This window comes from Zootermopsis nevadensis, unplaced genomic scaffold (genome assembly GCF_977971745.1).
Source record: "Zootermopsis nevadensis isolate Lab colony 2312 unplaced genomic scaffold, Znev_1.0 Znev_ptg000027l, whole genome shotgun sequence".
In the NCBI taxonomy this organism is placed as follows: domain Eukaryota; kingdom Metazoa; phylum Arthropoda; class Insecta; order Blattodea; family Termopsidae; genus Zootermopsis; species Zootermopsis nevadensis.
The window spans coordinates 4058854-4071828 of record NW_028259159.1 but is presented as its reverse complement, the minus strand read 5'-3'; the positions used below and the strand labels follow the sequence as shown (position 1 = coordinate 4071828).

Here is a 12975-nt window from a genome sequence, read left to right as displayed (position 1 = left end):
TGTATATTGAGCCAGGGATTTTCGTAACTCGAAGGCTACCAGCGCGCCGTAATCAAACACAAATTAGCAGGAAGATGCATATAACTAAATGATACTAAAAACCTACGATTTTCGATTATTTGCAATAAATTATTTTCTAAATGCATTTGATGATAGTCTTGTATTATTAATTTCTTTGTACTTGTTAGTAGATGATTATTATTATTAATTTTATTCTTTTGTGCTGACTCTGCAATTGGCTCCTGTAGCTGTTAGCATGTTAAAATAAATAATTTGAATTTAATTATCATCATCAAATCACAATGTTTCAAAGGATCTTAATTCATCATCAAGTGTAAAAATGGGGGAGGCATCTATTCTGTTGGGTCCAATGTCCTGAGCTACTCTTGATCTGTAGGTTTTATTTAACATAGTAAAAGTAAAGTAAAGTTTGTCCCACTACACGCCATATAGGCATTTGGGGTGAGTGGAGGTATAGCTCCTCTCTTCCTTGACCTCGGCACTAGATGGGGTGAGTGGTCAGCATCACGCCCTGGCCGGCTTTACCCTCGGGAAAGGACCCCGGTACCCATTGTAGAGGAGGCTGGGTGGGCCCCAGAGCCGGTCTGGACGAAGAGGCTAGAGGAAAAATCCTCTACCCCCATCGGGTATCGAACCCTGGTCGTCCAGCCCATAGCTAGTCACTATACTGACTGAGCTATCCCGGCTCATTTATTTAACATAGTAGGTTAAGAAATTTGAAGGCCAAATCGGCACTCTTTACTGAATGCCCTCTAAAAACATATGAATCTACTGAAGCAACATTATTATACACTTACCAAATGGGTTGCACACAGAACCACACATACCAGGTATGAGGTGGGATTTGAGGATCTCATAGCAGCAAGTATGAGGATGCTGTCTTTTGGGTTGTAGCTCCACATAATCTAGTAGAAGTTACCAAACTTCAATCAGGCTACATTGTGCTACAACCCAGAAAACAACCATCATCTGAATAGGAGATTCTTATATATGCATCTTGATCAAATTAATTGCAGTATCCTACCATCACTATTACAAACTAACTAGAAGGCTTGGGGAACCCAAAGATTCATCACCGAACTAACCACAGCCCTCCACCAGTCCTAGTCCTGGGCTTCCTACAATACAAAATAAAATGTATGATCTGAAGTAATGTACCTAAAACTTGCACATCGCTTTAGCTATAATTTTTGCCTTGAAGATAGTATATCAATTATACATTACTGAGAGCTATAGGTACAAAACTTAATCCATTCATTCAGATTGTTTGTATGTGGGAAAGCAAATAAGAGAGACAATAAAATTATGGTAAGGTAACAAGACCCCGTTGGTCTAGAGTTACCACACTAGTTTAGCATTCAAAAAGTCTCAGGTTCATTGCCAGCCACCACCAATAGTTGTTAAACAAATAATATAAATTCTGTTAGTATAATGGCAACCAGTAATCTGAAGCCAGGACTAGAACCAACTTTCTAAATGTGGTGTAAATCAAAAAAGCACAGTGCCAAATATAAAATAAAAAGCAAAGCTTTCCCACTACATGCCATGTAGGAACCTAAGGGGAGAGAAGTATAGCCCCTAATCATTCTTAACATCTAGATGGGGACGAGTGGTCAGCATCACACCCCAGCTGTGCTTTACCCCTGGGAAAGTACCCTGGTATCCATTGGACCCTTGAGTCAGTCTTGACACAAAGGCTGGAAGAAAAATTCTCTGCCTGTTGAGGGATTGAACCCAAGTCATCCAGTCTGTCATAAACTGACTGAACTGCCCTGGCTCCCAATGTCAAATACTGAAATAGTATGCTTGTCATTTGCAGTTCCAGCAGTCACAGTGTTAGCAGGCAGTTGATATTTAGTTCATACTATTAATTTTCTTAATTCAGTTTAATTTTATCAATGGATAAAACTACATAAAATGAATATACATGGCACAGTCAACAAATTCCCAGAGTCAACCTGGATACAGAGACTCTCAAAGAGTTGCCAGAGTGGCTGTGTCTAGGATGAGCCTAGAAATTTTTTGACTACATATATACATAAAATGAATACTTACTACAGGGGGAGCACTTATCACAGCAAGGACCAAATGATAAACTGTGAAGAGATATTTTTGGTTCATGTTCTGGAATTTTCCAACATGTAAATTGTGACTGAGAAATTCAGGGTGGACAAGCCATCCTACATTACCTTTTGATGGGTCTCTGTTTCTCATTCTTAAATGCATAATTCATTATTATTATTGTCTGTTTCTATGAGGCTATCAGGCAAACTGATACTAGCTATGTAAAATTACATATATTCCCTTTAATGCCATGGAAAATAAGAGTATTTTGCACATTGCCATAATCTGGAATACAGACATAATCATAAATTCATTCAGTCATCACCAACAGAAACTGAACTATAACTCACTTCATTTTATCTCATCTTTTTGCTTGTCGCAATATCATGTTCAATTTCATTAGCTTTCCTCTTAAGAACTTTGCTTGTCTCTGTGCTTTTACCATTTATAAATCCATTATGTGTTTTGTTCACTGATTTCTCTATCTCACTACCTTCATTATCAGTTTCAACACTGTTCAAATCAGAGAATGTAACATTTCCAAGTCCTTCAGACAAAGAAGCCAATCGCAGTTCCTGCGCCTCTTTCCTTAACTTGGCTTTATCCTCAGACTTCTTTTTGTGCTTTCCTTTTTCTTTCTTATTGGGTTTTTTCCTGGCCTGATCCTCTTTAGCATCTTTGCCACCTTTTTGTGAACCTGTATCACTATCAGTGTCTATAACCCCAACATTTCCACCTTCCTCATCAGAATGTGACAGATAGGAGCTGGGTGATTTTCTTTCATTTGCTAACATCTTTCCTTTCTGAGTAGGTACCCTGAAAAGACAGAAAACAAAATTCACAATAATAAAAATATTTTAAATTCAACCATGTCAACAAAATTTGAACAAAAGGTTCAATATAAAATACCAATCCTAAATGAACTTAAAGCACATTAGGCCTTTTTTATGTAGGAGAAAACAAAGAAAGACCAATAAATATATTCTTTACAATCATTCTGAAGCAGTTAAAAACTGTGCAAAATGTGTCATGTTTTTTCATGGACATAAGGGCAACATAGTTAACTTATTCTGCTTATTCCATGACTTCAATGATCACAAAATAGTCAATTCACAAGCGTATACGCACATCCACATACTTGCAATGTATACACACAGAAAGGTGGATATTATCTTCCAATCTGCACCAACTGGTCTCTTCTGATAAGGTTTCCTGACTAAACTTTCCATGTATTTCTTATCTCTCCCTTTTTATGCAGTAGCAACTCTCTGATGTAGTAAAAGAAGCACATACCATTTAATACCCAAAACTCTTGCCAGTTTGTTGAATCCTGTCTTGGCATCTGCTGATAATTCAAATCTCTCCCTGTAATTCATCAGTGTCGATCCAAGAGCTGACCAATCTACATTGGGTCCTCCTTTCTTATCAGGGCTGTACAACTGCCACACAGTAAACAATAACGTCAACAACTGGCGAACAAATTTCTGCTTTACTCCACGTCCCATGTTATTCTTTTGACCCTCAGAGTTGCCCGCCACTTGAGTCTGCAACCACTAGAAACAATACAGTATATGAAAAATGTGATTTTTTTAAAATCATGCCTTACAGTTATTCCAAAATAAGACAATAATTTTGGAAGAGAATATAGAAAAGAGAAAATATAGAACATGCTCTGATGGACATCACAAGTTACTACAAAGAACAAACCAACTTTAAGTTGGAATAAACAAGAACCAACATTAATTTCAAAACAAGTATCAAATTCACTGTACTCACTCTGACAGCATTTTCTGAAAGCAATTTTTCTATTTCTGCTAATCTAGGCTCTACATTATGTGCCAACTCTGGAACAATCCTTAGTCTTCGGTTATTAAAGAAAGCAACCAGGAGATCTAGTGCTTGGTTTCGCCGAAATGGTCTGACTTCTGGATCAAACGCAAAATTAATGATAACTGGAACAAGTGTCCAATTGCCTTCCCACACATTTGTCAGCACTGATCTGAAGAGTCCAGGTTGATGAAGACAATCCCTAGAAGATGAAGGAGCAACAACTGTTAACAATGTCTTCTTTAATTTTAAAGAATTAATCTATAAATAAGAAGTGTAAGTGCTTACTTACCTTTTAGTGAAAAACGTTATTAATGCATTCTTGTAAATTGCTGTAATAGGTGATGTTCCTTTGTATTGTTCGTTATTTGATGCGGACTGCTGTCTCAGGTGCTGTGAGCTCCATACAAGAAAAGTGCAGCATTCAATCACTTTAGGCCCCATGTCCAGAAAGATGGGACCTGATGTCTTCTCTCCCTTTTCCATCAACCGTTTCAATGCATCTGCAATTGTTTCTTCTGTCACACCTTCCAGTGACACATTTTTCTTTGCAGATGACAATCTCTTCAAACATGATCTGAAAGCAAAGTTTCACATCACTGACTTATACCAGCCTTCTTCCGTTAACAACAAAATTCAAGGTTTTTGCTTTGATCACTTATGTCTTTTAAGAGATAAATTAAAATCTTCCATAAAAAGAAAATGTTCTTCTTTTCTTTTAATCTTAAACAGGGGCCTTATTCATGCATCCCCTGACTGTTCATCAGTGAGATATCCTAGTTCTATCAAAGGATGAAGTAAGTAAGCTCCTCTAAAATGACAGTCAATATCTACAAGACTATAACATGACATCTGAGAAGACAACCATCTTAAATTCAGTAGTTCTATCATGAATCAGTTAGAAAATTAAAGAAATACTGAAGAAGATTGAGTAATTTCATTACAATCAGTCAACAGGAATATTATATATACATATGACTGTCATATTCATATGGACTGGGCACTTAGGTAACTTCTGTTTATAGCCATTGGGAATATACATTTAAAAAAAGTGTTATACATAATAAGCAAATTAATTATTTCAGTACAGGTAAGAACAAGCACATCTATTAATATTTTGATAAAACTGTCTTTGAAATTATAGGGTAATAATTTGTAATTGTTACATTTTAGAAAATACTTGGAATAAAAATTTATTTCTCATACCAATATACATTCAAGGGGCATATAGGCCTATGTGATCCTTTAAAGTACTTTACCTCACTCTGTTTTCTAGTGGTTTCTGATGCAGGTCTTTGATACAGTACTCCAGCAAACTGAACAGAACTAACATGATGTCAATGTACAATGACAAAGAAGCTTCTGTTCCTAAATGTTCTGATTTCATGTATATCTCTAGCAGATCTATTGCTCGAATCCGAAAGTGCATGAGCATTTGATCGTCATTTAATTGTTTCTTGGACTTTTTGTTTGTCCTAGAACATTTGAGCATGCTGAATGCCTCAGACAGAGCATTATCAAGACGTCTACCTTCTTCTTCATCCATGTCATCAATATCAACAGATTCCTGCAAAATACAGCAAATAATATATTTGCATAGGTCCTTGAAACCAACACAGTAAAAATGCTAGAAGTATAAAATCTCAATTTCTTTACATATAGTCAAAATGAAACATCATCTGTAACCCTCTCGGCCAAATGCTCAGGCATAAATTCTTATATTATGGTTCGGTAATCAAACATTGTTTTTATTTATTTGTTTTATTTAATGATGCTGCCAGTAACTCAGACTATGCTGCAGTGAATAAGATGATTTATGATTAATATAGTGGAAAGGATATGGAAGGAAATGGTCATGGCCTAATTTAATTAATTATAAAAGAAATCTGATCATGATGGTTGGCCTTGTACATAATTTTTGCAGGACACAATAATAACTATGGTACCGTGTCTGTAAGAGGCGCAGCAGAACCCAAAGCATCACGAACAGCTATCCGCAGTTTGTCATTTACTGTATCATTTTCTTCATCCTCTAGAGTAGACTCAGATTCTTCACTACCTGAATCATCATCTTCTGATTCACTATTTTCATCAATATCTTCTTCCTCTTTAGTGCTTGAGTGTGTGAGTGGATTATCTTCAGCAGTCGGATCCAGTACCTGAAATACTGAACATTAAGTGGCAACAAACTACAGTATTCTTTTGGAGATAATTAGCACACTGAAAAGCTGAATAAACATATGTTCTGCAAACTTATCTAACTTCAGCAGAGCAATAAGAATAAGAAGGAAAGGATATGAAATAAAGTTACAAAATATTAAGATTATGAACTTCATAATTTTGTTCTGTCCATTCTTAACTAATCATTGGGAAAGTAAATTCATCATTCACTGACATTTTTTCACGTAAGGATGATCTTATATCAAAATAATTAAGGTAATTTAAAGCTGGTGTCACAAAGTTCATTACAATATAAGAAGGAAGTGTACATTTTTTCATGAAATTTTAACCCAAAATTATGAAACCAACAAGTTTTAAATTAAGTTGTGTGATGTTAGTCAACACACCAAGCAATAAAATTACTATACTCTTAATAATACTACCAAAAACATTTACCATAAATAAGAACCTAAAAGATTTAATTAAATCCATTTTGAGTGAATTACATTTCTGCACATGAATAGGGGTTTTAAAAACAGATCTAAAAGATTAAAATAAATTTACATCAAGCACATACCTTTGTAATTTGACTTAATGCAGGCCCTGTGAGGTGTGGGCAGAGATGAAAGAAAAACATATCCAACATGTTCTTTGGGATATTTGAGCTTCGTGACAACAGCGACAAGATCAAATCCACTGCCACTTCAACCCACAAAGGTTCCTCTTCCTCATTCCCTTCTGTCTGAGCTCTCTTTCTTTTTTTATTACTTTCTTCCTGCTCCTTTTCTACCCTTTCATAACAACCATGTAACTCCTGGCAAGAAAGCACAGTAAGACAATCTGTATCAATGATAAGTCTCCATTACATATCCAAATGTTTCATCAACAAAATAATTACGAGCTACAATGGGTAGCGTAATCCCGTCATGAAAACTAGCAATGGCTGGGGGTTCGTCGTGCTGACCACATGTCACCCTATATCTGGTTGGATGATCGTTCACCTCTGCTTAGGCATGTGAACGTGAGGCCAGCAGCCAAGCTAGTCGGCTTTGGCTCTCTGGAGCTGTTACGCCACGGATTAATTAATTAATTAATTACATGGTACACATCTTTCTTGAAAAGGTCAGTTATTGAGATGGCAAATAAATTTAATTTTTGTGGAACTTGAAGGCTCATTACTGTCTTCACAAAAATCCACCTTTGGAAACTGCTCTAGGCCAGTCGCATGCAGTCAACATTTTCACATACCATTTCTCTAACACTCAGTTTAATATAAACCTCTCACCTGCATCTAGGGCTCATCAGTAGTCTCTTTCCTCAAAGATTTAACAAAATGTACAGATATTTATGCCCTCATGTATACTACATGTAATGCCCATCTCATTTAATTTAATCACCCTAACACAAACAAATTAAATGTAACTATATGACAGTTATAGTAACCATTTATACATCACTGACAATTTGTGTATAAACAGACCTCCAGGGCATCCTGAGCCATTTTGGGGTCTGCCAATAGTTGGAGGCCCATGTACAAGAACATGGTGTGAAATACAGGGGCCAACATCACTCCACTCCCAGCCTCAATCTCCTGTTGCAGTCGGGCAGATGTTTCAATTAATTTTTGCCATGCACCAAGTGTCTCCTGTGTCAATGGTTGCCTAATTAAAAATGTCAGTTATGTTACATGACATGATTAGCATTCAATATACATAAAATAACAAATAAAAACTGTGAAAAATTTCATTAAATAACATCATAAATAAGAAACAATACCTCTCGGCAAGATATAAAGGCAGATAATTAGTAAAAGCACTAGTTATTCCATTAACAGAGGCTTTATAAATATATAAAACTATTTGAAAATACATAACTTCTAGAAAGTTGATGTCAACTGCTATGGTATGCAGTATGGTTAATTTACGAAAAAATTACATCACAGTTACAAGGTTACTCCAGATTATAATTTTATTAACTTTTAACTGCTATGCAGGACTATGTTTAAGCATACATCAGACTGATGTAAATGTGATACTCTACCTTAGTAAGAATTCTCCTCCTGCTATCATTTTGTCTACATCATGCACCAATAACCTGAGCAGTGTTCGGACATCTTCCATCTTGGACAGGCGCTGATTAATTATCCGGAAGAAGCTTTGCTGCACTGAGTCTAAAGACAGTAAAGCAAAGTATTTTGACAAATAAAAAAAACCCTAAAATTCTTCTGCAAGGAAACAAATGGCTATCACCTTCTAAATGTGGGAAGGATAAACACATAACAAAACCGAGATCTAAAATTATAAACTTCAAATGGAAATTTAGGTCTTACTGGAACACATTCACTTAAAGGCAATATATGCAAAGATAAGAAAGTTCTTTGCTCTAACCCAGAGGCCAAAGTAGTCTAAATGAATTAGCTGATTTTTAATCACCAAGAAACTTTAAACAAGTCACTTGAGGAATTATAAGTACAACCACAATGTGTGACCATCTATCATCTGGTATGTAAATTGGTGTATATCATCATGCCCATAATAACTTATAAATTCAGTTTTTTTAAAAAACTTAAAACTGTTGGCTTAAAATGTCAAGAAATGTGAAGAGATTTCAATGATAATGTCACACATCAATGATATTAATGGCCAGGTGAGGCAAGTTTCAAGTCAATGTAATTTAACAACAGCAAGGACAAAGTTCATTTCCAGTTCCCATGCCTATATTAATTTAAGAATGCCACTGCATACCTGCCAATAAACCACCAACAGGAGAAAAGTCCTTCTCCTTAGAGTGAGGATAGAAGAAACCCTTCTGAAACAAGAACTGTATTTGTTCCCTCTTCCATTCAACATCTCCCATCACAGCTGGCAGACCCAAAATCCTGCATATTCGAAGAAAAAACAAATATTTATGTAGATGAGGGCTGCAGAAGTTAACCTAAGCTGAACACCAAGAACTCTCAAAATAACTTTTGTGCCTATTTTGTAATGTTTCCAACTATATGTTACAGGAAATTTGCTTGTAATACTTATCTTATACTGCAGTAAAACTTTGTATTTATGTTCCTGTAATGTACGTTTTCCCATCATTAATATAATTCTTTTTCACTCTCATACATGTTCTTGCCACAATATGTCATTTCATTTGAATAATCTTGATTTTGTACCTTGTGTGTGAATGGCCAACTTTCCTTTTCAACTAATGAGTCAGTCATGACCATAGCATCGCTTCAGCTTTGATATGTGATTGTAAATTACCTTGCAAACAGATCTGCAGCATACATTCGTTCCTTATTATTCCAAGGCCTTGGCTCCTCCCCAGCCAACCCACCACTTTTTTCACTGGTGCCTGATATCACAGCTTTGAACAGACCTGCAATTTTCTTCACACCACGTGCCTTCAACATACCCAACAAATTTTGTATCACCTTTGTTCCTGGGGACAATAAGATATTCATATAAATAAACATATTCATGGTAACAAGGCAGTTTCTTACTTCTGTGGTTCTTGAATTAGCCAGTGCAAACACAGGATACTAATTTTTTCATCCTGTCAGATTTGAGAGACTGTTATGCATCAATTTCTGGAAAGATGTAAGTAGCTAATGGTTCTATTAATAAATGACAAATTACACAAGCATAAACAATATTATTAATCTTAGCATAGCACAACTGTGATTTAGGATTGTTGTGGAACATATTAATCTGCATATTATTTCCTTTCCTTGTCTTGCAGAATATAATTTTAAAATATAAATTTTCCATTCACAGCTTCTGAAGAAAACAGATTACACAGGCACCAGTGTTTAAAAGTCACCAAAAAAATATATGTATACCTTACCTGTTACTCTGTCAAACATGAACTCTCCACCAGTGCTGAAGGTTAGTTTTTTTATTATTGTTACAATAGCCTTGTCTTTAACTTCATTGCCCCTTAGATTTGACAGCATACACGATACAAAAACATCATAAGTCCTTGCACAAACACAGTCTGTTTTGGCCACTACTTTCTTTGCTAATTTTTCCAGAATTCTCACTACCATATCCACGAATCTTGGTGTTAACATGCTCGCAACCTACACAGAAAAAAAAAAAACTATACAACAGATGTAAATAAAGAGTTTAACACATGACATACAGAGTCATATATTTCAGAAAATATGTACAGTACATCAACTTTCTAATACAACTGGCTCTGAAGATCTGACAATAATTTAAACATTTTCTGAAATTTACATGAACTATTGGTGGTACCTAGAAAAGAATACATGGATATTTTGGGTACCCTGACTTCAGTTTATGAAAAGACTGAAGTAGACTTCAGACATGTTACCTCACCATTCCCTGCCTACCTTAAAAAACATACCTGTGATTTATCTTCAATATGCTTCAAGACATAATAGAAAATTTCCACTGCTATATACTTTTTGCTTTCACTTGGTTTCTCAAGCTGCTCTTCAACACCCCGTTCCCAGAATAATGACAACAATGAAGACTTTGACAGCTGCTTGCAAAATTCTTCATGGACTGGATGATAGTAATCAGAGAAATTCCTAACAGTCTGAAATTAAAAAGCAAAATCAATTAAAGCCAAAAATTAGAATTCATACCTTGGCAGAATCATCAAGGAATGGAGTGACTGATAGTTTCAAAACAAGCCTTGTATAAAGGATACTGCTTTTGCATCTGTTCATAAATTAAATAAATATGAAATAAGAACTATTGTCCAGCACAGTTAATGAATTACCATATAAAATAACCCTTCATGATAGCTTTAAATGTCAATAAACCAATCTCTGACAAAGCTATTTCATAACAAATTTACCGAACTCATAGCCAACCGGTTAGTACGCCTGCTTAAAATTTTGGACTAGCTTAAAAAATACAAGAATCCTTCCTAATACATGACCTAAGATGCATCTACTGTTGTCTTCCACCAGCCCCTCAGAGCAAATCTTGAATCTAAGGGAAGGGCATAGAAATTAAATCTGGAGTGACTTCTATGGCACAAAGGCAATGATGAATCAAGAATGGACAAACACCAACAACGAGCTGAGACATGTTATAACACACATGTCAGCACATGCATTCCACCACAACATCTGCAAAAGAAAATCCTTCCAGTCCCCAAACAAAAGCTTTATCTGTAGGCTGTATGACTCCCTGTGATCAACACCATATACTAAGCTGTAACTAAGTAAGGAAAACCAAAATATACATAATGTATATACTTTATCATGTACTTATTTAAAAGCGTGTGCAAGAATAATGAATCCCTGTTACATTTTCCAACACAGGATGCTGACTTCACCATATACTTACTGCCATGACCATGGATACAAAAATCAAGTATGTAGTGCTATACTGAGAGTCAGGTACAGCAACACATAATACCAATCCTTCACCTGTCCCATGTGAAAAGAAATAATTCACTTACCATTAAAATTTTGGCACAAGTCTCTACAGAATCCTCATGAATTACTGCAGGGGTACCAATGTGGCTGAGCAAAAATTTCTTCTTCACAACATGTGGGTACAGATTGCGAGCCAAGAGCACAAAGTGTAATGTTTCCAGAGAAAGTTCAGTTAAAGGTTTTATTCTGCCTTTCAGAACAGGCCAAATGCAGTCTTGAAATGACTGTTCTTCAACCTGCATGGGGGGAGAAAAAAATAAAAGCTTGTTATATTATAAACACTTGTCCTTTCAACTGAAATTAAAATTCTTAAAGCACAGTTACCTTATTCAATAGTGCTATAAGGAAAGTGTGCGATGGAAGCACCAGATAACTTCTTTTAGACCCAGTTTCAATCATGTTAACGAAAATCTCAGTCTGTTCTTCAGCTGTACCTTTGAATAACAATCCCGATCTAATCAGGGCTCCATATATCAAGACATGCCCTGTGTAAATGTCAGCTTCTTCCTGCAAACAGTAAGAAACTGAAAATTAAGATTTTTCAATAAAATTTATTTTCAAAGATTTTCATATGATCAAATTGGGGATATAGGCAGAGCATGTAGCACACACAGATAAGAAACACATACATTTCATCAGACAACACAATGGCAAAATAACACTTGGAAGACCTATATGTAGAGAGGAAAACAATACCAAATACTAAAATTGATTCTGAAATGGGATGCAAGGGGGTAGATATTCAGCAGGATGAGATTAGGACCAGTGGAAGGCTGATGTGAACACAGTAATGAACCTTTTAAGTTCTATAACAGCTGAGTGACTACTAGCTTCTCAATGACCCGCTCCATTGAATCTGTTTATATCGCCTACATTACTTTTCCAGGAAAACAACAGTAAGAACTTACACTTTTAGAACTGTTAGCTGAATGAAGTTCTTTTTTTGCTGCTGCCAAAACGTCTTCCACTGTTAAAAAGGAAAAGGTCGAAAACAGGCCAACGAGAGCAGTGTAGAATCCCTTCCTTGCTGTAATTCGAGAAGATGCAACGCCCCGCACCAGTCGATTCAATGCATACTGCAATTCAGGGCATACGCCTTCGTCCTAAAAAACAGTATTTCCTCGGTTAGTACAGATCATGTATTAATAAGATAAATAATTAAAAGTTAACCTACAAGAAACTCATACAGATACACACCATACGCATAATCCCACAGATTACTTACCTGAAATTTTACCTGCTTCCTAAAAACATGCTCCAACAACGTAACTCCAGCTTCTATCCTCAGTCCTTCGTTGCTATCTGCTAATGCAGTAAAACAGTCTAACACAGTAGAATCCATTTTTTTTATGGCTGCATGTACACTTGACATGTGCTCTTCTCTTGCCTCCATTTTACCAGACAAAACCATTCGATTCCCTATTGTCTCTCAACATTGGCATTCTTCAATTAAAAATTGATAAAATTGCTACCGACTGTTAACAATATTAGAT

General features: G+C 35.8%; 1 protein-coding gene across 1 annotated transcript; it reads right to left on the bottom strand.

Annotated features, from left to right (window-relative positions):
• Positions 1-1888: 1888 nt before the first annotated feature.
• Positions 1889-12906, bottom strand: Mybbp1A (MYB binding protein 1a). The gene is made up of 17 exons (XM_022070005.2): positions 12708-12906; positions 12391-12585; positions 11807-11989; positions 11506-11718; positions 10435-10629; positions 9910-10144; positions 9327-9504; positions 8817-8950; positions 8113-8242; positions 7553-7733; positions 6650-6886; positions 5859-6071; positions 5172-5479; positions 4205-4489; positions 3862-4114; positions 3379-3638; positions 1889-2901 (listed from the first exon to the last, which is right to left on the bottom strand). Exons 1-17 carry the CDS (start codon positions 12891-12893, stop codon positions 2442-2444), a joined length of 3846 nt encoding a protein of 1281 aa, XP_021925697.2. The 5' UTR covers positions 12894-12906; the 3' UTR covers positions 1889-2441.
• Between the last annotated feature and the right edge of the window lie 69 nt (positions 12907-12975).